Source organism: Idiotropiscis lumnitzeri, chromosome 15 (assembly GCF_059441095.1).
Source record: "Idiotropiscis lumnitzeri isolate Australia: NSW breed Sydney's pygmy pipehorse chromosome 15, RoL_Ilum_1.0, whole genome shotgun sequence".
Taxonomy (NCBI): Eukaryota; Metazoa; Chordata; class Actinopteri; order Syngnathiformes; family Syngnathidae; genus Idiotropiscis; species Idiotropiscis lumnitzeri.
In genome coordinates this window covers 10,956,981-10,980,311 of record NC_142405.1, presented here as the reverse complement: position 1 = coordinate 10,980,311, position 23,331 = coordinate 10,956,981, and the positions used below count along the sequence as shown (strand labels likewise).

Here is a 23,331-nt window from a genome sequence, read left to right as displayed (position 1 = left end):
GTTTTACCATTACGTTAAAAAATGGCCGCCTACTTGAAACTCATGCGCTTGATTCAGCTAGAATGTTCGAGCGCTTACATGTGTCTTCTGGTCAAAGAGGCGTCAACCATCTGGGTCATCAAAACCGGGTCCGTTGTCACAGTTGTTCCGTACCATTTGAAGAGCTTTTGAAGGTAAGTTTGAGTTAAAACGTTTTCATCTAACCCGAGGTAAAGCAATGAAGGCCGTTGTAGCCATGTTCCTAGCATGACTTTTTTTTGTGTATTTAAATCGGTGATCCTTAATCCTTGGTGGTTCTGGTCATTAGGCCTTAGGGTGGGTTGCGGACAAGCAATGAAAACTGCTGCTGGTTTACGATTGTGCCAAGACGATGAAGTAGTTTGCGCTGCAGAAAGTCTTAACGTGGTATAAAAGGCACGCTCAGTTACCGACGTACGTCCTGTTTTTCCTTTAATTGTTTTTTATTATTAATCTACTGAAAGTGTTTTTTAAATGTATATATGCACACACAACATACATTGTCATTTTACTTTACTTCTGCATTCGTGTTGATCAGTGATGGCGAGTTCAGACAATCGGTCCAAATCACATTATGTCGGCCAAATAAATACATGCATGATTATTAGCTATTTTTAAGTAATGTATTTTAATTGTTCTTAGATTCTATAAAATAGAATTGCAGCAATAGGTAAAAACTGTTGAGAATGACTGATCGATTGGTTTAAACATTGGCGATCTAATCTCGTTGCACACTGTACAATGACAATAAAGGGATTTCTGATTCTGATTCTGAAAGGGCTGGAATGACATTTTAATGAAATGTTTGTATGTATATAGGTCCTGTTCAGTTTGACTTATACGTGATGTATTTTCCCCCCCTGCAAGTAACATGACGGAAGATAGACAAAACCGAAGATATCCCCAGAATCTTCAGGGGGTCCTGCAGTTGGCAATCGATGCTGGCTCCGGTGCAGAGGGGCATGCATCTGCGGAACCAATTTCACAGGAGGTTGGTCATGTGAAAAGTCTTTGACAACACACACAGATACACACATCCCGCTCACTGAGGCCAAGCAACAAGTTATTACACTTCAACTCTTTGAACTCTGTCATTCGTTTAAACCAATAAACATCATTCTCCTTGTCGGTTGGTGATGGGTGAAAAACTACCATACAGAGCAACTGTGTAATCAAAATATATGATGATTATTAACCTGTAAAATCTTGAAATTCAGTCTGAAAGTCTTCTGTTATTTTGTCTTCCAGAGGAGCGCGTGGCTGAGGGAGGCTCTCGCAGACGTCTGCAAAGGACAGATGGATGAAGTGGAGCAAATGAAGCTGTGCTTGGCTGTCTTACACAAGGAGGAAGTGAACGGCGAGGGGGATAGGGATGACGAAGATGAAGATGAGCGAGAAGTAGCCTTTGAGTTGCTATCCGATTTGTGTGAGAACCTTGACAATGCCAGAGGTCAGTATTATAATTACATATCATATGAATTAATGGAGTGAGAGTAATATCCAATAGACAAAAACCTAATTATGTCCCCACCTCTCTTACAGACTTGATGGTTCTGGGAGGCCTGGATTTGTGTGTCTCCAAATATTTGTGTCATGCCCAAAGTAGGTTGAGGTGGAACGCTGCTCAGCTGATTGCTACCTGTGCCCAGAACATGCCACAAGTGCAGGACCACTTGCTTAAGTTAAACGCTTTACCAAAGCTTTTGCAGCTGACAGACTCAGACCCCCACCTTACAGTCAGAGTCAAGGCCCTTTATGCAGTCTCATGTGAGTACAATATGCCATAGTGACCTAAATGCTTAGTGGGAAACATTTCAAATGGATTATGTTAGTGTTGTTTACCTCGTATTGTTGCCGCAGGTCTGGTTCGAGAGCAAGACGCTGGACTGGAGGCCTTTCTTTCCCAAGATGGCTTCTCAGTGCTGATGAGGGGCATGCAATCAGAACATGAGAAGCTCCAGACCAAATCAGCGTTCCTTCTGCTCAACCTGCTGACGTCACACCCTGAACAGAAAGGTAAAAACATGACATTTATTTTTTTTTTTTACTTTGTATTCATTTTTAAGCATGCCTATGTATCTATCTGTGAGTGTTAAGACGGTGTGTGATGCGTATAAGTCAAACCGATTTTGACAAAGTAAGGAGTGGGGAGAACATGCTAACTCCACACAGGATGGCCGGAGCCAGGATTGAGCCCACGCCCGATGTTGTCTCTCACTGTGAGGCCATCCTGCTAACCAGTCGGGCCAACCGTGCCGCCCCGGCAAAATCATTAAATATATTAATTTGGCACCATCTTAATTGTGGCATGTTGGTACCAATGAACGATGATAAAGTGTGTTGAGGAGCTTCATTCTATCATATGTAGTGCTTTGCCACCATCCTGTGGCATTTATAGGCAATTATGAACCTTATTTTTAATCTCTGGAAAATTTCTGTCAGGGAAAACCCCTTTGTGTACTTCCTTACCACCGCTTGAAATGGCATCACAGACCTCATTGTGTCATTCAATCTTCTTGCAGACACTGTGGTTTCCATGGGGATGGTGCAGCAGCTGGTCTCTGTGCTACGTGCTCCACACTCACCTTTTCATGAACATGTCCTTGGTGCCCTTTGTTGGTGAGATAATTTACCAATCTTCTTCAGTTTTCAGCATATACAATCAAGCCCGAAATTAATCATACCCCAAGGGTGTGAATAATTTTGGCCTTGGCTGTCGTTCTATCCTGATTGCATATATACTAGATACATTCAAGCCCAAAACTATTTATACCACTGGGGTATGAATAATTCCGGGCTTGACTGTAGCAACTGATGATTGGGTCAGTGTCGGTGTAGCCCAAGTTAGCTAGGACAGGCCACGTCTCCGAATAAAACATGGATTGCTCCATTGCCTTGCCTCTTGTGTCTATCCAGCCTGGTGGATGACTGTGTGAAGGGGCTCAACGATTGCAGAGATCCGTCTCTTGGTCTCGAAGAGTTACTGCGACTGAAAGCCAGAGAGCTCCAAGGGAAAGAGGAAAGTCAGGTTTGTCACCTACTTTTTCAAATTTTCAGTAGAATGGTAGTCAGTAGGGCACAGCAATTTAAATTTTACCTGATCTTGTCTTAACTTAACCCATTTCATTTACACCAAGGCACAACTTGAAGAACATTAGCGATGAAACACACAATAAGCGCAGTTTAACCAATTAAGAATGCTACGGGACTTTGGGGTGGTACTCATAATTTAAAATTAAAGTGCAAAGTTTCATCGATTAAAAACTATACAAAAAGACAAATGTCATAATGTACAAAAAAAAAAAACAAGAACTGTACATTACAAAGTGTGATGGCTGTAGGAATAGAGATGATTTTTTTATTAGCCAGGAATGTATAATAGGAGAAAGAAAATTATATCTTTAATTAACCTCTCAATTCAAGACCCTTTTCGGATACATCAGGTTTTAACTAGGTGAAATGTCTCAAATTGGAGTTCTGATATCTACATTACTGATCCATAATTCATTAGTGGTTCTCTGTCTCTAGAAACCCCATACACGTGAATGGCAATAGTGATGTCATTTTTCTTGGAGGAAATGACATTGCAGAAATCAATAATTCAATGTTGACTTGGCAAACTTTACCATTATCACAGATATGTCTCTCTTGTTTCGAGTACTCACAATTCAGTTTCAGATCTTTAGTAAGAAAGGTGCTGTTGATATCTATAATGTTGATTCTGCGTATAGTCAAGCTTAGCTTTTTAAACGTTGAATTTGCTTTCCATAAGAATCCGTCCCCCCCTTGGTCCAATCATCAAAGTGGACACTGTACAAGTCAACCTTTTAATGAGAGTTAATGGGTAAAGATTTTTGTTCCCCAGGCTGAAAATATGGCACAAAATAATACAACTGAAAAGAATGCAACACATTTTCTCCTCATAGACTATATACTGCTTATTCTAATAATCCAAAACTTGATATGCATATATTTTGAAATATTTGTGTATTCTTTTTTTTGGGGGGGGATCTGCAGTGTTGTGGCACTTTAGCGCCCTCTGTTGAGCAGTGGCGTCATTTTTAGTCTATCATTTTAGATGTGCTGGCAAGAGAGCATTTGCTGTACTTAGTGTTTTTCCTTTTGCAACAGGAAGAACTGGAATTTTGTGAGCGCTTAAGGACGGCTTGTTTTTGTGGACACCAGCCCGATGACCATGGGATGGACCGCTGAACTCAAATGTGTTTTGTCATCAAATTAGAATATGCAAACGGACACTCATCATCATGTAAACATGAATACTTATTTCTGTCTGTTTAAAAAGTCATTTTCTATGTTAAAAAAAGTGTTTCAAATCGTAAATCAAAATCAGTACTTGCATAATCCTCAAAGGACTTTTCTCTTAAAACAAAATTCAGATACTGTATATAGATGTCAACAATTTTCTTTAAACTTTATTTATTCATAACAAAACAACAGTATTTTTATACATTTAGCAACCAGTTCACATGAACAACTCTCACTTAAATATGGATGTTACGTAATGTCATTGGGATATTAAAAAATGCCAATAAATTTATTCCAAACAATTTGTCATTCATCTTTTTTAAAATACATACAATACAAACATATTTATACATGTCGGTGTCATTGTCATCCAGCTGCTGTGTGTATTAGGCAGTGGTATGATTAAAACGTGAGGAATACTGCATTATTACTGGCTAGGACCGCTTCCATTTTTCAAAGTCATTTTTGTTTTCCACTGCCCTCATGTCCCCGACACTAATTAGCAGCTGTGCTAAATAATACGTCACCATGACAACAGTGTTACCGTGATGCACAGGCGCGGTCACCTTAAACTGTTGCAAAGCCAATGCAAGGTCAGACACCATAAAGCACAAACTTCCAAAGAGTGTAAAACCGCGACGGGTTCGGATGGCTAACACCCCCATCAGCGTGATTAAGACAATGTAGGCCCCCACAGCGGGAGTTAGGAGGTCTGAGTTTGGGTCCTTCTGCAAAAATGGAAACAAGTATGTGTAAAAACCGCCTGCAATCACAACCAGGATGAGATATAGCAGGTTGGTCCATGAGGAAGAGGAATACGCCTCGTAACGAGATGAGAGGAAGGTGACAGAGTAAAAAAGATGCGCCAAAGCAAATGCAGCCATTCCTAAAACACATAACATACAATATAGTTTTTACTGTGGGTCCGTAAAATAATGATTATTACATAAATAAAATTTAAAAATGAAAAGGTAAAAAAAAAATGCCCAATGCGTGGCTTACCGTGGAGGAAAAGTTCAGGCCACACCAGGCAGCAGTCACCCACAGCTGAGAGGACAAGTCCTCCCGCCACACCCAGTACACTTTGACCTCCATTCCAGCTCAGCACCGCCGCCGCCAGCAGGAGTGCAGGTGCCGATTTGACAGCGGCCAGCATGATGGATGCTGGGTAGTCTGGAGTCCACAGGTAGAAGTACGCGGCTGAGGCCAAAAAGAAAGGCGTGAGGGAGAAGAGCAGAGCACAGGACTGAAAGAGAGGGAAACAGACACTGCTTGTAAAAAATAGGAACAAATCAATGACAGGAAGACATTAAGAATCATTAAAAAAAAAAAATAATAATACCGTGTTTCTTCTCTGTCGTCTGTCATAGGCATCTGTCTCAAGGATGTCCATTTTGTCCACTGAGCAGAGCGCTTCCTCCTCTTCTGCTGCTTTCAATGACCTGACAAAAAATAGATATAAAAAGCTAAAAAATCCTTCCTCTTGTCCTGCTGTCCCTGTCAGAATGAAATCTGCTGTGTCTACTGGTGTTTCTGAGCCATGAACTTTAGACTCATCCTCCCTGTGTGATTACACCCTGATTATCAACCTTCTCCCTGTTTTGAGTTGTGAAAGGAAATTGACCTTTGACCTTTCCAGGGGGAATACATTGGTGACATCGACTCATGGTGCAAAGTTGAAGATGTTTCTTTTCTTTCAAATTGACCGTTTGCAATTATGACACCTTGGATTTTGGTCTATAAGAAAATGTTGTAATAATTGTCTAGTCATCGATACAAATAGAAATCGACGGCTAATGGTATGCACGTCTGCCTCACTTCTGAGATTCTGATTCAAATCGGAGCTGCACAATTCTTCTGTGGAGTTTGTGTGTGCTTCACTGTTTTTGAGATCAAACTGAAGGAATCGAAGAATTTGTCAACATCGTGTGGCATCTTGGAGCCAAGGAACTATGTTGAACTGCAACGCTGCATTTAGACAAAAGTAATGCTTTAGCGCCATCTGGTGGTATCTTGGTGCCAATGACTTTCTTATCCAGTATGACTCCAAACCTTACAAACCTGCTTGTCATGTGCTAATATTCATTCGAACTGTTTACTTTGCACGCTAGATGGCAATGCAGAAAAAGAGAAGAAAAAAACTGTTCAGCTCTCACTTCCCCCTTCTTCTACCAATCAAAACAAAATCACACAAGCATGTTGAGAACATGCAAACCACATTCGCGACCGATCGAACCTTTGACTGTAAGGCAGATTGTCTGAAAAGAAAAAAAATAGCGAGTTTAAAAACTGCAATAGTTTAAAGAGTGATAATTCCATTTTCACGGCTAAAGAACTAACAATGATTAACTTTGGCCTCTGTGGGGATCACACTTTGTACTATGCGCTCTCTCCGAATCCCTCTGCCAGTTGTGCTTCATTCAGATTGGGAAACCCAGGAAAAGCGTGAGATTATCGGTGAGTGGAGTAAAAGCACCGAGAGAGCTCTGATATGAAGTTATACTTACACGTGTTTATGTATGCAGGTGAATGTGTTGAACCTTCATGCGTCGGTTTGGGTCGACCGCGTAGGAAAATGGCAACATCAAGGTCCTCCTCCCTGCATATAGGAATTGTTGGATTTGGACATCTAGGTGTGAAATGCTTCACAGTATGAACACAAACTGACACTGGCATACACCTTCATCAACCTCTTTGAACGTGAATGTTCTTAGATCTGAGGAAATCACCATTATCTTCCGTTTGTTTATCTCTGCAGGACAATATTTGGCAGAGAGAATCATCAAAGAAGGCGCCCCTGCAGGTTTAACTTTGGCTTTTGTTTGGAACCGAAATCCTGAAAAACTGAAAGGTTTCGTCCCAGATGACCTTGTACTGTGTAATCTGTCGTCTTTCGCGGACAGGTGCCAACGTGATATATTATAGCAGAAATGAAGTCATCTCAGAGTTTCTGACATCATGTCACGAATGCATGATGTCAGAAACTCGATACAACATCTAACCTTTGTTTCACAAATATTCTTCAGGGAATGTGATGTCATCGTGGAGGTGTGCCATCCTCAGGTGGTGAAAGAATTCGGGGTCCACTTCCTGTCTCACTCGCATTTTATGGTCAGATGTATTATTTTTAAAGTAAAGTCATAATACATTAAATGTGGTTTAGTATTTTCATGATGGTTAGATTACTGGTCATTAGTCCTCATTAAAATAAAATAAAAAAAAAAATCAGTTTTTTTTTTATTTGGAATTTTAAAAAAACACACAATTGCTGTGAATTAGATGAGGATTAAATTTGGTTGCCATAAAATTGCTTAATAGACATGATCTTCTGATGAAGCGATTTTTATCCCACTGGTCTGCCCTTGCATAAATACTTCCGTTTTTGTACTCTGAGTAACAATAACGTGAAAGCCTTAATGGCTCAACATTCCTTCTGACACAAGACTCATCCTGATTCCGTAAGAAGTGATCATGTGACCACCAAAAAGTTAAGTGTCATAGCTTTGTGTTCTTCCTTCGTGCAGGTTGGCTCCCCTTCCGCCCTTGCTGATCATGATCTGAATGCAAAACTTCGTCAGGCGGCGCAGTTGAATGGAAAAACGCTCTACGTCCCCAGTGGTGCATTATGGGGAGGTCAAGACATCCAGAGGTTGAACGATAGCGGAGCCTTGCAGGTAAAATTGCATGTAATCAGATAGGCGTCAAATGATGTGAGAGTGACAAAAGTCCTCATTTGTGTGCAGGCTTTATTCATAAGAATGTCCAAGCATCCATCGTGCTTCCGGCTGACGGGAGATGTCCTCTCTGAGTGGGCAGAGGGGGAGGGCAGGAGGGTTTTATTCAAAGGCTCGGTGGCGGAGCTGTGCCCCCTCGCTCCCAACAATGTCAACACCATGGCGGCGGCAGCTGTGGCTGCAGGGACGCTCGGTTTTAATGGCGTTCAGGGAGAGATCGTGTCAGACACGGCGTAAGGCTCCCTCGCATCATTTTCATGGCAAAGCAGCCATGCGCACCTTTTTAACGTCATCACTATTGCCCTCGGTCCAGGTTGGGTGATTATCATGTGGTGGAGGTGCAGGTGACAGGGCCTGATGGTTTCTCAGTGCACACAGTGAGGAGGAATCCAGCCAAACTTGGCGCCGTAACCGGTCGTGCAACTTACAGCTCATTTTGGAATAGCTTACTTGGTAAGTTTTTAAGTTTCTCAGGGTTCAGTGCACACTTTTGTTTTTGATCAAGTAACGCCACTTGATAGACATGAGCCATAAAAAAAAAAAATCAATGTATCAACATACTATACACTTCAAAAAATGCTTTTAAATCTCACCTGCCTTGATGCATCAGAACATACAAAATCCGCTTTCATTGAGACATCAACTTTGTTCCCAGCTGATCAAACATTCACATTTGGAGTAATTGCATGACCAGTTAACTTACCGACTATGATGACATGCCCAATGAAATCCGACATATTTTGATCCTGTTTGGCATATTGTGACAAGATTCTAGAGTTGTGAACAAATAACACAAGCGTGCTCATCAGTCACTGCATGTCTGTGAACGCATCATTTGTGAGTATAATAGAACATACTCACAAATGGGTGTTGTTGTTGCCCTGCATGGCTGGTGAGCGACCGACCGTCTCTCACTTGGTAGCAAAAAAATGTTCATTAGGGCCACTCTTCCTGTTTACTTGCATCTCAAAAAGAACGGAAGATTAAATATTTGAAAGAAGTGTTATTAAAAAAAATAAAAAAATAAAAAGCATCACTAATAACGGGTGTGGGCAAACTACGGCCCGGGGGCCACATGCGGCCCATTAAACGTTTTAATCGGGCCCGCCGAATATGAAAAAAAAAAAAATGAATAAACCTTGTAACGTTCTATTTTCTAAATACTGTGATGTGACAAAAACATAGTTCACTTTCATTTAAAATTAAATGTATTTTTTTTCTCCGATGAGGTGAGGTTACCAAAACATTCCATCCATCCCTTCTGTCAAATTTTCACGCAGACATATTTACAAAGACTCCAAAAAAGTGATCATTTATCAGCTCAAAATGACTTTTTCATTTTTTTTATTTTCAGTCTGCAAAGGTCACGGGGGTCGGGTTTATTTGTGCTGAAGCATCCAATGCCCACGGAAGACTACCCTGCAAATCGAGGTCAACAGTGGACATGCCATGTGGTTGTTATCGTGTGAACAGCCAAAAGCCCTTGCGGCGAAATAAAATACACGCAAGCAAAGACGAAAGAGCTTTTTTTTTGTTTCTAAACCTTTGACAGGTCCTCTATATTGAATCTTTATTATATGTTCATATGGAGCAAGATTGGAAGAAATGATAGAACTCTCACAGGGAGTATACATACATCTTGCAAAATGCTTTTCCTTCTTCCATTTTCAAGCTCGTATTCAAGGCTCATTTCACACGTGCAAACAGTTGCACAATCACTGAGACACGTTCACTTTTTGTTTTTCAACACCAGCCATCTCCTTTTTCCCCCCTTTATAATAAATACTCGTCAACACACAAGCAGATAAGCGGGAGTGTGAGGTGGTTCACAGTAATCAGCAGAAAACTTTAAGGCTTGAGAGTAAAAAACAAAACAAAAAGTCCTCAGTGTGAGCAGCCTTCAAGCCTTTCGGTGTTATTTGTATTTAGTATACACTAGGTGTGTTCTTAACAATTTTTCAAAAGGTGTTTAAAAAACAGAAAAAGTGCCAAACAGTGTAATCGGAACAGCAAATGATGGCGTCTTTTTTTTTTCCCCCAAGAAGAGTTCAAGTTCAGATGACAAAACAGTAAAAGGGAGATTTTTTTTTTCCTGCTCTACAAACTAGTGACTCGTTTGTGTTATTTTATAATCCAGTGTTAGTAAAATACAGCAATTGTGACTTTTCACTTCAGGTGCTGCCTATCCTTCAAAACAAACCACTCGTAGCACTGCTGGTGTGACTGAAAGAATCGGAACTTACTCAGTATGTTTTTCAAAGTTTTGAGGTACGCACTTGCCGGGAAGACACAGATTCACATCAATCTTGTTTGAAATTCTTTTTTGATATTTCATTATCTCTCTTTCGTCATCCAAAATCTCACAAGTGACTGTTCTGGCGTGTTCCTGCGTGTCAGTTTTTGTCGCTTGCGACGCCGTTGCCGTTCCCGTTGGCCCTGTGGACTGCAGAAACCTTGTTTTTGTACGGCATCGTGAAGGGCTGGCGAATGTTCACTCTGTCCTTTTCTGCCTCCAGGTCTTCGTCGTAGCGTTCGTCTTCGTCGTTGTCCTCCACGTCGCTGTGGTGGGGGGAGGAGTGGCGGGAGAGGGAGGGAGATGGTGGCACGGAGGCAGGACGGGGGTAACGGAAACCTGACGTCTAAGGGGAAAGAGGAAAGGTTCATCAAAGGATACAGAGCGGGATTTTTTTTTATGTGCAATTGAATTAAGCAAACGAGTTAACTTACTGAGGTGGGATCATGAGGTTCGTACAGGAAGGTGTCAGGGAAGGCTTTAGCCAGAGCCATGTGACGTGCAGTTACATAATACTGTTGCAAAAGAGGAAAAACAGGATTGGTTTCCAAATGATCACATGAAGAAAAGGAATAACACTCCCAAATCGGCACTCGTACCCTGCCGAGGTATCTCCAGTCCAGGAGGTCACTTAGACGCTCCGTCCGGTTCCTCTGGATGATCCTCTGGCGTCGGCTCTGCTTGCAGAATTGGAACAGGAAGGAAGTGAGCTGGTTACACGACTCGTCCACCCCTCGAAAGCGCCGGTCCAGGATGTAAATTCCTGCAAAGGTAAAAGGTGCGAGAGGGAGCACATCTTTCGGCTTCTTATCATTCTTGACGCTAAAATAGAAAGTAGAAACTCACCATATGCTGAGGGATCTGCTATGTGTTCCTCCATAAAACAACCAAAGCCTGACAGATTGGTTGAGATGGACGGAATTCCCATGACCGTGCACTCGGCTAAAAACGACATAGTTGAGTCCGTATTGACTATTCCATTTTAATATTGTCATCTTGCATGCGTCAAACCTGGTGTGTAGCCCCAAGGTTCGTAGTAAGAGGGGAAGACGCCCAGGTGGCAACCTCGTACAAATTCCTCGTAATCCATCGGAAGCAGAGGAGAGGTGGAGGACAGGAACTCGGGATGGAATATAATCTGGATGAAATCGTCAAATAGTTTCAAGCCTATCTCTGTTTAGAAAATATTTCAGAAGCAGGAGGTGTAAATGGCCGAGCATGAAATTGCTCATTTGTCAAGTGAATTGAATTTTAACTTTAGATTCACGCGCACAAGCTAATGAGATCCACAATATCAAATTGCAATTTCCTCATCCTGTTCAGGCTCACAGGAAGTTGAAGCCTATCCCAGCAGGCTTCAGTTAAAAGGCAGACTGGTCGCCAGTCAATCACAGGGCCCATAAAGAAACAACCTTTCACACTTGCGTCACTGAATGGGAAATAAATCCAAGCTGCAGTGATTGGAAGTCATGCAGCGAACTGTTACAGCTTCAGACACATCAAATAGCTACTTGAGAGTCAAATTTGAATTGAGACAGTGGAGTTCTCCATTATTACAACAACACTACTACCAAAGTAATAAACGCATCTCGAATACACTCGGGAAAACACAGAGACAACCCAACCAGGGTCAACGTCCGGCACACCTTGGATTGAAATATTTGGGTAGCAGTTCAAACTCGGCGGTACCCAACCACCGTGTAGCATGCCCTCCGAACCAAGGATGAGACTTTACTGATGATTTTGTGGTTTATTTTTTAGCAAGATGTATCCATAACCGTGTAACCTTAAAACCGAATCACCGTAAGAGCTTTTGCCTCTTCGGAGGGGGTGCTAGAAAAATAAACGTCCGTTTTCTGAGGCTTCATATGAAACTTTTTGCCGTACTCTTCGTCAATTTACCTTAAGTGTGAACAGTACAAAACAGGAAGTTCGCATTCAAAATAAAAGTACATAGCTTAAACCGGAAGTAGAACCTTTCAATGCAAATTTCAAATGAAAATAAAATACAATAAACAAAATCACCACTGCTGTCCACAAAATATGAATATGGTTAGTTACACACCGGGCCCGCAGTACTTTCAGTGTGTTTATTATTCAAAACTGAAAAATATATCTTTTTTTTTAAAATGGACTGGAAAAGGGAAAAGTGTGGATTTAATTGCAGATACACTTGCGAGGCCATTTTCAAGACGGGACCTTTCAAGAGAAACAAGGCCGTCCGACACTCACTTCACTGCGTAAGTGTGTTTCTGCATATTTGATCAGCCGTGGTGTCATAAATGATGAAGTAAATTAAACACACCTTGACCCGGTCAGCAGAGCTATTGAAAAGGCCAATGCGCCGCACAGAGTTCAGAATGGGGTCGCCGCTGTCCTCCAACATGTTATGAGTGCAGACCGGAGGCTGGCACTGTCTTTGAGTGGCGAAGATGGCACGCTTCATGATGGTGAAGTCTTCTTTGTCCAGCATCTTTGACACATCTGGAAGCTGTCCACTAATAAAATGGAGAGTAATTCAAAGTGGTATCTTTAAAGCACATTGTGTAACATGTTACGTAACAAGATAGGGAGATGTGAAAGAGGTCAACTTACACCAGCAGAGACTCATAAAGTTTCTTTCCAAAGCGCTCCTTCACTGTTTGAGCAGTATCCCTGTCAGTGAAAAAGAAAAGACGAGCAATTATCATCCATAGTTAGTGTTCGGTATGGAGAGGACGACGTTCAATGTCTTAAAATTTGATTAAAAGCTTTTAGTTTTCTCAGCTCGATTCAAATGAACAAAATCAAGCCTCTTTTTCTCTTTTTTTTTTTTTGTGGATAAATCAGTCCCAATCATTTTGGCCTCACCACAGTTGCTTCCTGACCGCTTGACCCTTTAAAGTCTCCACATTGAAGTTGTTTGTCCGAGCCGGCATGATGAAAAAAGCAATGACAGTCACATCGCTGTGATTGACCTGCGAGAAGTAAGAAAGAAATGAACACTTTTTTTTTTTTTTCTGATTGAGAGGTGAATAAATGAGTGTGCCGCGAAGACAACTTACTCTGAGCAGATAGTTGAGTCTGGCTAAAGACTCTAAGAAGACGTCAGCTCCTTTGTTGGAGAATTCATATCTTCCAGCAATGAAGAGGAACAAACACTTGTCCAGGTTGAAGTCAAGGTGCCTGACGGTCATGACAAACCAATATTCCCAGTCACATGACTTTAGCAAGCTTAATTTTGATCACTGCTCAACACTTATGCAATGACATGCGCGCAATTATAATAACCAGTAAAAGAACTTATTGCAACCCAAGATGTTTTTTGATGTACGGTGTTTGTTTTCTGACCCGTAAAAGTGTCCCCTGACAAACTCCTGAATCCGATTCTTGCTCTGAGCGTGGAGGTTCTGAAACTCGTGCACGGCTGAGAACTTCTTTACGTTGAGTCCGTTGGGAGTGATAATGTCTGCGTGGGGTGTGAGGAATACATTTACCAAAAGCAATATACAAAATGACTACGTCAAAGACCAACATAAACTCTGCATTTAAGACTGCTGGGAAATTCAAAGAATCCCACATAAAGTAGAGGAATGTTCTGATCTAATGTAAACAAACAAACAAACAAAAACAAAACATGGCTAGCATTTGATTTGCTGTCAGGACACCACACCTTAAATGCAATAAAAAAGGACAGAGTACACGGTATACTGTACAGCAGTGGTTCCCAACCACCGGGCCACGGGCCACTTTGGTCCGGGCCATGGCAGGTGACACAGTTGGAAAAAAAAAAAACTTATGAATCTTTGACTTATGTCAAGATGCTAATTGTCTCAGTTACATTACGCTAATATTAAACACAGTAGCTGAGAGTAAAAATGACTCTTCAAGACTCTTACTTCCTATCTTCATGAAATGCAGGATTAGTGCCGTGGTGATGGCGAAGTGAAACAAAGGATGGTGTTTTTTTGTTTGTTTGTTTTCTAATTGTTATTATATAGAACAGTGTATAGTGAAGCCAAATGTTTTTTTACACTACACAGGATGGTGTCACCTTGTACATTATATTTAATTCTCCATTTCAGTATATTATGTTTGCTCCATGTGTGTTAAAGATTAATAATTGTAACAAAAATCTGCTCATTTCCGTGAGCCCCTCTATGGCCTTTTACTATATAGGCTATGTAAGTATTAAGTTAGCAGGCTTTACGCACAGTGGCCATGGTTGACTTGTGACAATAATTAATCTGGTTTAAGGATGTATTGCTCACAAGCCTGCCTGGGTTATCAATAAAAAAAAATGCAGTGAAAGCTAAGACACAATTTAATTTCACACAACTTTAAGTTAATTGGATGTTTATCTTACTGGTTGGTGGTTCTCTTTAATTTCTCTAAATAAAAACTGGACTTGAGTCTCCCGCCAGTGAATGGAGTTTGCGGCGTCTCACACACCTGGCTTCCTTTTGAGCAGGTTTTCTGCCTCGATGGCTGTGATCTGGGACACAGTGGTGAAGACGTGTGCACAGTGGGCAGCTGCTCGCTCCAAACAGTAGCGGTGGTAGATCTGTCTGTCGCCTGCTTCCTTATCCACGTTGAACTGAGACAGACACACACACACACACACACACACACACGTCAATGAGAAAGACACCCAGACGGAATGCTTTTTTTTGTTGTCTAGTTAGCTCAGTCAAAGATTAATTTCCCAATAAATAATTTCATTTCGGCAGTGTGTAAACACATGCGTTTCACGATTCTGAGGATGATGGTTCAAATCCAGACCTGTGTGGAGTTGCGGAGTTGCATGCTCTCCTGTGTAGGTTTTACCCATGTACTCTGGTTTGTCTCAGATTTCAAAAACATGCATGATTAATTTGCCAAAGAAATAAATTTTTTTTTTTTTTTTTTTACAACCCCCAAAATTCACCAGAAAATGCTGATGAACATTTAGTACGCTATATTTTCCACAAACAAATTAAAAAATAAAAATAACAGGGGTCCTGGATGAGTAACAAAATGCAAAATACAAAAGTATTTTTTAAAAAAAAGCAGTTAAAAAATGTGAATATGCAAATCCGTGGGTGCTGACTGTAGTTTTAAGATGCTATATCACCAATCACCACTAGATGGCAGACAAATCTTAGTTGTGCTGACACTGGGTCTGACACTGCCCAATAGTGAGTAGGCCTAATATTTTTTTATTATTATTATTGGGGGAGGGGTTGGAATGGCATCCAGAACTAACATAAACATAACATTTTGAGTGATTTCATTTTTGTGAAAAAAAAAAAAAAATGTCCTAAATGAGTTCTTTTACTCAATTTTGTTTTCTTGTTTAGCAGTTTTGTGTCATCCTTGAATGGTCATTTTTTTATGCATGTGAGCCCTTTGCAACTGGAATTGTTAAAACCCTTTGTTGTTGGGTCAAGCTAGTGCATCCTTTATATAAGCACCGAAAAATGCGTTACCAAAATTGGAATATATTAAGATCACATATTTTGCAGGTATGCACGTATTTCGTCCGTATTTAAAATAGCTTTTTCGTCATACATCTGGTTAAGAAGTGCACAATCCTATTTTGCCCCCAGTCGCACTGATGAAAAATTATGAGCCCATCTAGCAAGTTGGCCATCACTCGCCTAAATTAACCTTCGGTGTGAATGTCAATGGTTGTTTGTCTATATGTGGCCTGCCATTTGCTGGCAACAAGTCCTGAGTGTACTCAGCTAGGAAAAGAAAATGGATGAATAATTTCACAACGCATTTGCTCTCCAGTAACATTTACAAGTCCCTGGACGACAGCAAGTGAAAGTGGATGGAACTATACAGGTAGTTGCCTCTCCAAACTGTTCCGAGCACATTCTGGTCAATTATGGGGGAACTAAAGTATCTTAAATTTTGCACCTGCTTCAAAAAAAAAGCTTAAAAAACCCACACAAGTCCAGGGAGGGACTTGTCTCTCAAGTTATATTCTCTTATATTCTAATCTCCTCTAGTTTCTAAACGAGATATGCAATAAAGTATTGGAAGAGGACCCACACATTGATGAAATCATCCTTCATAATTGGTGAAAGTAAAATGAAAGCAGATCTTTGGCTGATGAAACACAATTTGAAAATGACCCTTGGTCACTTATTTTGTACTTTAATAAATTTCAAACTCTCGAAACACTCTTGATAGTTTTTTTTTTTTATTTCATTTTTATAATTTTTTATTAGATTACTGGTACTGTATTTAGCGCCCCCCCCCCCCCTCGAACTATGTAGGCCAGAGTGGGATATATGTGTATACAAGTTATTATCTTGTTTGCCCACAGTAATAACCTCCACAAATATCATTTTTAAATACATTCTATTGGGCAATTATATTAAATTCACGAGGAAATTATTTTTTTACCCGAACTGAACTTGTGTGCGCACCTAAAAGGTCCCTAATCATAAAACCAGTCAGTTGCAACTGCCTGTGCCTGTGCATACGCGTCAAACCACTCATATCAGTTATGGGATGTAGTAGACAGAAGTAAGCCCAAAAAGCTAGCAAAAATTCATCAAAAAATAACATTCTTTGAATAGCATCCTAGAAAAGGGGGAAAGTCAAAAGTATAAAGTATGAGATAGAAGAAGAGCCTGCAACTTACAAGAAAAAGATAGCTCATTTTACTTGTTAACTACCATTGACGGCTAAACACGTCAAAGATTCTTTTTTTTTTTTTTTTACCCGGCCGGTAGTGAATGAGTTAAGGAATAATATTAGCAGTCATACGGATTTATTCTCAGGTGCCAAGCCTGCTCTGCACACGCAAACACAAACCTCTGAAAGTTTGTTGTAGAAGTCGACATTTCCGGCGCACAGGTAGCGTCCCAGGAGCGTGGCGTGAGTGGTGAAGATGGTTGCTATGGGCAACTGCCTGTGTCTACATAACACCAAGCCCAGGCCGGCCAACCACTCATGGAAATGGGCCACCACGTGAGGCGTCTCGTCACACTGGGCCGCATACTGCAGATTAGCGGTAAATACAATGACAGCGAGATGATTCACACATGCACGCATATGTTAATGAGGTGTACATTTGAAGACTTAAAATGTTTACGTGTGGAATTTAGCGGGTTTCTCTGACCTCGCCTAGGAGCCAGGCTGTCAGAAAGCCAAATAGCACGGCATCGTTGGCCTCGCGATCGAACCACGGTACACCGATGTCACAGAGCTCCCACAGCTCACTCTTCCAGGTGTCCAGAGACCAAGCAGTGAAGCCCACATCGATGAGAACCACATATGGGCTCCCCTCAATGAGCCAGCGACCAAAGTAGACCTGCAGAAAGGTACGTGGTGATTCAAGTGTGCCGTGTAAAAAAAAAAAAAAAAGTGGAACATTTGCTTCTAAGTTTAATTTGTTTTGTGACTGAGCAGATGACTCAGTTCACTTGTACTGTTGTGCCTTGACATACAAGTGATTTGACTTACGAATGTTTAAAGATACGAGCCATCACTTGGACAACTTTTTGGGGTTTGATTTGCAAGTGGAAACTTGAGATACCCGGGCTGTATCCTGGCAGTGAACTCAGTTCGACTCACTTCACAATAAGCAGCAGTTTGGCAAATATTTAATAATTTATCAACAATGAAGTTTTAAGGTGTATATGGCAATCCTAGTTCAAGTTTACTGTTCAATTAAATCTGAAATAAAGAGGCAACCACAAACCTTCCCATCTGCTGAGAATAATGCTTACAAACAATGCAAAAGACAATAAACAATGCTAAAGGTTAACATCGATTTTTGCGGTTTTTAGAGCAACCGCTATTAGAACACAAGCAGCACATGCAGACATTATATGCACAATACTTAGTAGGGCTCAACAAGTAATCCAATTAAAATTGATATCACAATGTTGTAAATTGCAATTTGCAAATTGCAAAGGCTGCAATTATGGGGGAAGAAAATCCTCTGCATTGATTAGGTTGTTTTTCAAGACTTCATTCGTTACAATTAATCATTTATTTATGTCAGCGCCGAAGGGTTTTTGTTTTCCGGGTGGCCAGGATCAGATGCGTTTCCATTCATCTCAATTGGGACAGATTATTTGAAGAATGTTTTGAGATAAAAGTGTTTTGAGTTATGAGTGAGGTCTCAAAATGGATTAAGCCTGTCTCTTAAGGTACCACAGTAAGGTAGAATTTGTTTGTCATTCTTTGCTGTTATCTGGTGGTAGTGTATGTGAATCTGAGTATCACAAATTTATTTTTATATTTTGTAAACTGAAAATCAAGATGGGACACTTAAAATTCAAGCTCCCACTGTAAGTATAAAATTCATTTGTACGCAAAATTGAACAACCCATTTTTACATACTTGGCCAATGAAGATTTTGATTAGCAAACATAACATCAAATTTTAAGTCTTGAACAGAGGGTATTTATTTGTTTACACGCCGTTGTGTTACTTTTCCTCAGAGTTATACAGAACCGAAACGGCAATACCCTGTTGGACTCTTATTTCGTCCTGGCAGTTAATCTAACCTGCCAGGCGGCACGACATGGGCTCATTTAAAAATACCCCTTTAAAATGAACCCACCACCGAGAGTTGCAAAGCACAAAGCGTCCGCTTAATGAACTGCGCGTGAACGTGTGCATGTGTGTGTTCAAGTGGAGGGAATTTCATACAACCTCTAACCTTTGCGAGGAAATGTCACGGGAATTTAGAAGGTATGATCTGGGACAGAAGGTCGCACGCCCCCACTCTAGAATCACTCCCACTAGAGTGGGCCTGTTCTCCAAAGGGACATTCATTTCTAACTTGGGCATGTGTGTGTGTGTGTGTTTGTTGTGCATGTGTGGTGATATTTTACCTTACAGCCACTGGAGTTCATCTTGTCAATGGTTCTCTTGAGCGCAGGGTTTGTGGGCTCGATGAGCTCCACCTGCGTGCGCACGTTGCTCTCCACGTAAGGACCCACCAGGAAATAGTTCTCCCCCCATTCCTCTGACGTCAGGCGGGCTTTGGTCTGGATGACTGTGTAGATTCCGCCGACTGCAACGCATTGCATGCAGCATCAAAAGATGTAACAACACCCAACTGTGTGTGCGCGTGTACATTTTTCAACAATCACTCCAAACACTCACCTTTGTTGGCGACCTCCCAGGCAATTTCAAAAAGTACAGCATCCTCCAAATCGAAATCCTCATCCCACTCCTCCAGCCCAGGTAGGGACGTGACGGACAAGCTGCGAGCCAGCGGCATACTGCGGGAACACAAAACACTATTTAAAAAAATTGCTAAAGTGTGCGCGGTATGCAACATTGTGATAGTTATTGAGCGTAGGACTCAAAAAGTCCAGCCATCAATTTTTTATGCTATTTTCCTCATTAGCGTCACATAACAATTACTCACACTGACACTTAACCAGTAACTCTTTCTTTTTTAACACTTTTAGACAAAAGTGTACATAAACTCAACGTTACACAATAAACACTCAATGCCAGGAAAATAACTGCCAGTATGCTATTGCATGAGCTCACCCTAGCGAGTGAACATGGGGTGGTTGCTCAAATCAGGATTGACCAAGGTGCTTTTGAAAGTCCAACTGTGCTAATTGATGACAAACCAGTTCGCCAGTCAGAGAGGAAATGTTTGTCAAGAGACGACGATATGACACCTTCAACAAAAATCATCGCCCCGAGGAGTTACTTCAACGGACTCAGAGGAGAGACAATATTTGACAGACTTGTTTAATACTGCAGTCAGTGAATCGTTGGCAATATTGTGTATCAAGAGGATTGCACTCAAAGCTATTATCTTAACACTCAGTCTCATTCCAAAGATCTGAATTTTTCATTCTGTCTAAATGAGCAGTCGTTATCAAATGTCGTCTGCTATACACGCTATTAAATGTTCTGACGCTTTATTTTCATATAATTCTGTATCTTTATTAGTAAATGCTTGGCGCACATCCATCCATCTATTAATTTTCCGTGTCACTTATCCTCTCAAGGGTCATGGTACCCTGGAGCCTTTTTTTATTACGAATATTACATTTGCGGAATGAGAGTTAAGCAGCAAAATCCATCCGTTTTTAGCCATCTCACGGGGAGACCATTTTGTCGCTTCAGTCAACTGAAAATGACATCACAGTTGCTCAGGGCTTCGCGTTCAGCCTCAGAAAACAGCTGAACCATGATTGAGCAACTGTGATGTCATTTTCAGTGGACAGAAGTGACAAAATGGTCATCCAATGAGGTGGCTAAAAACAGGTGGATGTTACTGCTTAACTCATATTCCTCAAACAAAATATTAATCAGAATCCCATGTTTCTCCAATTCAAGAACACCTCCACGCCCAAGACTGTACTTCCATACCAGGAAAAAAGAAAGAGCAAGTCTATAAAGAAGTCATGTTTACATTTTTTTATTTTTTTTATTTTAAACACAAACCCATCTGTCGAGTTGGCTCAGAGACGCTATCAGCTACGAAAGATCTCCAACTAAAACTATTAATCTCAAAGTATATGACAGCATTTTTCATCACCACAAGAACCGTTGACAGTTCGTTTGAAGTGCATGACGAACTACATTTTTGTCCCCCAAAAACATGGATACATTCAACACTTAATAGTGTTAAAAATGCATATGGCGGCTTAACTGGGCAAGTCAGTTGATTCTTGTGAAAATAAACGGCACAAAATAAATTCTAGTCGTGTAGATAAAACTTGCCGTAGCTCATTCACTCACCATAGCATTGCTAAAACAATAAATGTAATGGCGGCCTAAGACGATTGCACAGTGCTCTACATCGAGTACCAGTGTGTCTCCGAGTAAAGGTAAAAGCTCAACCACAGTCTGTTTTCCGCATAGAGTTCATTGCGCAATTTTGGCCCACCATTGTGTCTGTGTGTGCATGTTTGAGCGTGAGAGAGTCTTTTATAGAGCTACTTGGGAACACTGCCAGAAGAAGCCCTTTGACCATCTCGGACTCTGTATAGAGCAATACTGCAAACACATTCCAACTGCCTCCCAAATAGTCCTTCTATATGAGCTGTTTTAACAACGCGTGAAAGCTGTAGAACCCTAACTGGATTCTAAACTCTTAAAAACTATAAACTCGAGAAAAAAAAGAACATATGTTATCTGCGCTGTTGATTATTGTGAAGAAAGCGCAATTTTGGGGGCGTGAACTCCTGGCACTAAGAACACGACTTTGCATTAGGTTCCTGCTTGCGCAAAAAGTGCAACCACGGGAACAAGCAGTGAAAATGAGAATGAAAAAAAAATGATGCAGATGTGGAAGAAAACCCACAAACGGCTGGATCAAGTAAAAACTTGATCTACTTTTAGTGACATACCAAATGTGTAATCGTCCTAATGTTAAGTTGGGACATGTTTGACATCCAAACAAATGGATGGTTAACTTTGGAGCTGATATCAGACCGCCATCACGTTGTGCTGGGGTGACAGCAAAAAACAAAGGGGACACATGAGCAAACAGGCCCTATGTAGTCCAGTTGTTAAACATGAGCTATTGCAAATGTACCTATAAATAGATGTTGACAGTCTTCTTTAGGGTCACATTAGTACGGCAACATTTGATTGCAACCGTTCTATGGTCAAAATTGGAGTGTTATGTTCGATTAATCAACAATTAATCGATTATCACTTAAATGGTTTATGCTTTTGATAAGTGATGAATCGTTTGGATACTTTTATAAATTTAAAATAATGCAAATGCTCGGAAATTCAGCTTCTCAAAAGTTATGTTGACTTTAGAAGTCCTCCTTGAATGTGGACTAATGATCATTGGGTTGAATCAAAATAAAGTATTTGCTTTTCATTAGAAAACAATAAGCAACTTTTTTGCCAATTTTCTGGCATGTAACAGACCAAACAAGGAACTTAATTGGAGGTGCAACGATTAATGGGCAACTAATCAATCATCGTATTAATTGATTATTGATGAATTAACCATTTAGATACCATTTTTCAATGGGAAAATAATGTCAGAATCCTCAGAATTTCAGCTTTACAATAATAACGTAGCCCTCCATGAAAACAGAATAAAACATTTTCTTTTACTTTGAATAAAGGTTCAACGTGCTTGTCTATTTTTGACATGCTACTGACCAAACCAGTAATTAAAAAACATAATTTATGTTTGTGAATTTCCTATGTTGTGAGTTTGAAATAATGTCCTCAGTGTTAATAAAGAGATGGAATTTGTTTTGTTTTTCATCTGATTGATCGATTAATCAATTATCAAAATAGTAATTAATTACGGCCAAAGGGTGTTCTTTAGCTGTAGGGGGAATGTAATATTCCAGAGAGAGCATGATGAGCAGAAAAGCGTCTTTTAAGATAGCATTGGATACCCCCACCTCAGTGAAGCTCAACTGATCATCATCATCATCATCATCATCATCATCATCATCATCATCATCATCATCATCATCATCATCATCATCATCATCACCACCACCACCACCACCACCATCATCATCATCATCATCATCATCATCATCATCATCATCATCATCATCATGCCCCTGTCCACTTGTTGTCCACTGCTATAGTTGCATTACTGGTAACATAGGGCCTACAGGAAAAGGAAAATCTAGCGATGCTTGCACGTTCACCATATCAATACAAGCAAACTCTAGCTGCAGCCTCGTCAGCGTTTACGTGCACGTATTCACGCAAACAAGCGCCTTTGATGGAGCGAACGTGACTACTCAACCCGGCTGCGGAAACACGCAAAGGGCACAGCAGCACATTTGACACGCACCCGCGACGGACGAGGAAGTATTTAACTGACGTTCATATGCGAATAAGAACATGTCTACTCACCCTTCGGCTTGAACTTCAAGTAGTCGGGCCACACATTGCCAGCTGTCGCGGTCAATCGAAGGAGGAAAACAGTGGGAAAAGGGGGCGGTAGCTTTTCTTAAATGTCATGCACTCACATTGGCTACGTGCGTTTGCAGCCACACGCCAGTGATTGGACGTGCGTGCCCTGTGATACGACAGTGAAATGGGTCCGTGAACGCACCGCCCGTCGCT

At 40.9% G+C, this 23,331-nt stretch overlaps 4 protein-coding genes across 8 annotated transcripts; 2 read left to right on the top strand and 2 right to left on the bottom strand.

The window, feature by feature from the left end:
- The first annotated feature begins 24 nt into the window (after nucleotides 1-24).
- hspbp1 (HSPA (heat shock 70kDa) binding protein, cytoplasmic cochaperone 1) lies at nucleotides 25-4,442 on the top strand. Its single transcript, XM_088316541.1, has 8 exons — nucleotides 25-173; nucleotides 886-1,009; nucleotides 1,267-1,468; nucleotides 1,561-1,785; nucleotides 1,879-2,034; nucleotides 2,541-2,637; nucleotides 2,935-3,046; nucleotides 4,150-4,442. Exons 2-8 carry the CDS (start codon nucleotides 890-892, stop codon nucleotides 4,228-4,230), a joined length of 993 nt encoding a protein of 330 aa, XP_088172667.1. The 5' UTR covers nucleotides 25-173; nucleotides 886-889; the 3' UTR covers nucleotides 4,231-4,442.
- tmem86b (transmembrane protein 86B) lies at nucleotides 4,432-8,891 on the bottom strand. 5 transcript variants are annotated; one of them, XM_088316545.1, is made up of 6 exons: nucleotides 8,876-8,891; nucleotides 8,722-8,789; nucleotides 6,792-6,883; nucleotides 5,627-5,726; nucleotides 5,287-5,530; nucleotides 4,432-5,170 (listed from the first exon to the last, which is right to left on the bottom strand). In XM_088316545.1, exons 4-6 carry the CDS (start codon nucleotides 5,675-5,677, stop codon nucleotides 4,719-4,721), a joined length of 747 nt encoding a protein of 248 aa, XP_088172671.1. In that variant the 5' UTR covers nucleotides 5,678-5,726; nucleotides 6,792-6,883; nucleotides 8,722-8,789; nucleotides 8,876-8,891; the 3' UTR covers nucleotides 4,432-4,718. The 5 variants fall into 5 exon arrangements, with proteins under 5 accessions (XP_088172671.1, XP_088172670.1, XP_088172672.1 ...); XM_088316544.1 differs by lacking the exon at nucleotides 8,876-8,891 and having other exon boundaries at nucleotides 8,722-8,847; XM_088316546.1 differs by lacking the exons at nucleotides 8,722-8,789; nucleotides 8,876-8,891 and adding an exon at nucleotides 7,287-8,679.
- Nucleotides 6,469-9,531, top strand: aspdh (aspartate dehydrogenase domain containing). Its single transcript, XM_088316542.1, has 8 exons — nucleotides 6,469-6,741; nucleotides 6,810-6,917; nucleotides 7,043-7,187; nucleotides 7,311-7,395; nucleotides 7,809-7,958; nucleotides 8,028-8,251; nucleotides 8,332-8,471; nucleotides 9,373-9,531. Exons 1-8 carry the CDS (start codon nucleotides 6,666-6,668, stop codon nucleotides 9,408-9,410), a joined length of 966 nt encoding a protein of 321 aa, XP_088172668.1. The 5' UTR covers nucleotides 6,469-6,665; the 3' UTR covers nucleotides 9,411-9,531.
- On the bottom strand, nucleotides 9,390-23,165 carry gys1 (glycogen synthase 1 (muscle)). Its single transcript, XM_088316540.1, has 16 exons — nucleotides 23,119-23,165; nucleotides 19,408-19,526; nucleotides 19,134-19,315; nucleotides 17,408-17,599; nucleotides 17,101-17,286; nucleotides 14,743-14,887; nucleotides 13,642-13,759; nucleotides 13,356-13,476; nucleotides 13,162-13,268; nucleotides 12,907-12,966; nucleotides 12,617-12,809; nucleotides 11,323-11,449; nucleotides 11,158-11,253; nucleotides 10,911-11,074; nucleotides 10,746-10,826; nucleotides 9,390-10,657 (listed from the first exon to the last, which is right to left on the bottom strand). Exons 2-16 carry the CDS (start codon nucleotides 19,523-19,525, stop codon nucleotides 10,412-10,414), a joined length of 2,136 nt encoding a protein of 711 aa, XP_088172666.1. The 5' UTR covers nucleotide 19,526; nucleotides 23,119-23,165; the 3' UTR covers nucleotides 9,390-10,411.
- Nucleotides 23,166-23,331: the final 166 nt, after the last annotated feature.

What these genes read in the sequence shown, in the direction of transcription:
- hspbp1 (XM_088316541.1), top strand. Translation starts at nt 890, where the DNA reads ATGACGGAAGATAGACAAAACCGAAGATATCCCCAGAATCTTCAGGGG. An exon ending in GGCCCTTTATGCAGTCTCAT is followed by an intron (nt 1,786 to 1,878) that starts GTGAGTACAATA and finishes TTGTTGCCGCAG; the next exon opens with GTCTGGTTCGAGAGCAAGAC. An exon ending in GTCCTTGGTGCCCTTTGTTG is followed by an intron (nt 2,638 to 2,934) that starts GTGAGATAATTT and finishes GTGTCTATCCAG; the next exon opens with CCTGGTGGATGACTGTGTGA.
- tmem86b (XM_088316545.1), bottom strand. Translation starts at nt 5,677, where the DNA reads ATGGACATCCTTGAGACAGATGCCTATGACAGACGACAGAGAAGAAAC. An exon ending in GACGACAGAGAAGAAACACG is followed by an intron (nt 5,531 to 5,626) that starts GTATTATTATTT and finishes CCTCTCTTTCAG; the next exon opens with TCCTGTGCTCTGCTCTTCTC. An exon ending in GCCTGAACTTTTCCTCCACG is followed by an intron (nt 5,171 to 5,286) that starts GTAAGCCACGCA and finishes TATGTGTTTTAG; the next exon opens with GAATGGCTGCATTTGCTTTG.
- aspdh (XM_088316542.1), top strand. Translation starts at nt 6,666, where the DNA reads ATGCGCTCTCTCCGAATCCCTCTGCCAGTTGTGCTTCATTCAGATTGG. An exon ending in CTGTCGTCTTTCGCGGACAG is followed by an intron (nt 7,188 to 7,310) that starts GTGCCAACGTGA and finishes AATATTCTTCAG; the next exon opens with GGAATGTGATGTCATCGTGG. An exon ending in ATTTTGGAATAGCTTACTTG is followed by an intron (nt 8,472 to 9,372) that starts GTAAGTTTTTAA and finishes TTTTATTTTCAG; the next exon opens with TCTGCAAAGGTCACGGGGGT.
- gys1 (XM_088316540.1), bottom strand. Translation starts at nt 19,525, where the DNA reads ATGCCGCTGGCTCGCAGCTTGTCCGTCACGTCCCTACCTGGGCTGGAG. An exon ending in GCTCTGCTGACCGGGTCAAG is followed by an intron (nt 11,450 to 12,616) that starts GTGTGTTTAATT and finishes GATTTCATCCAG; the next exon opens with ATTATATTCCATCCCGAGTT. An exon ending in ACTGGAGATACCTCGGCAGG is followed by an intron (nt 10,827 to 10,910) that starts GTACGAGTGCCG and finishes CTTTTGCAACAG; the next exon opens with TATTATGTAACTGCACGTCA.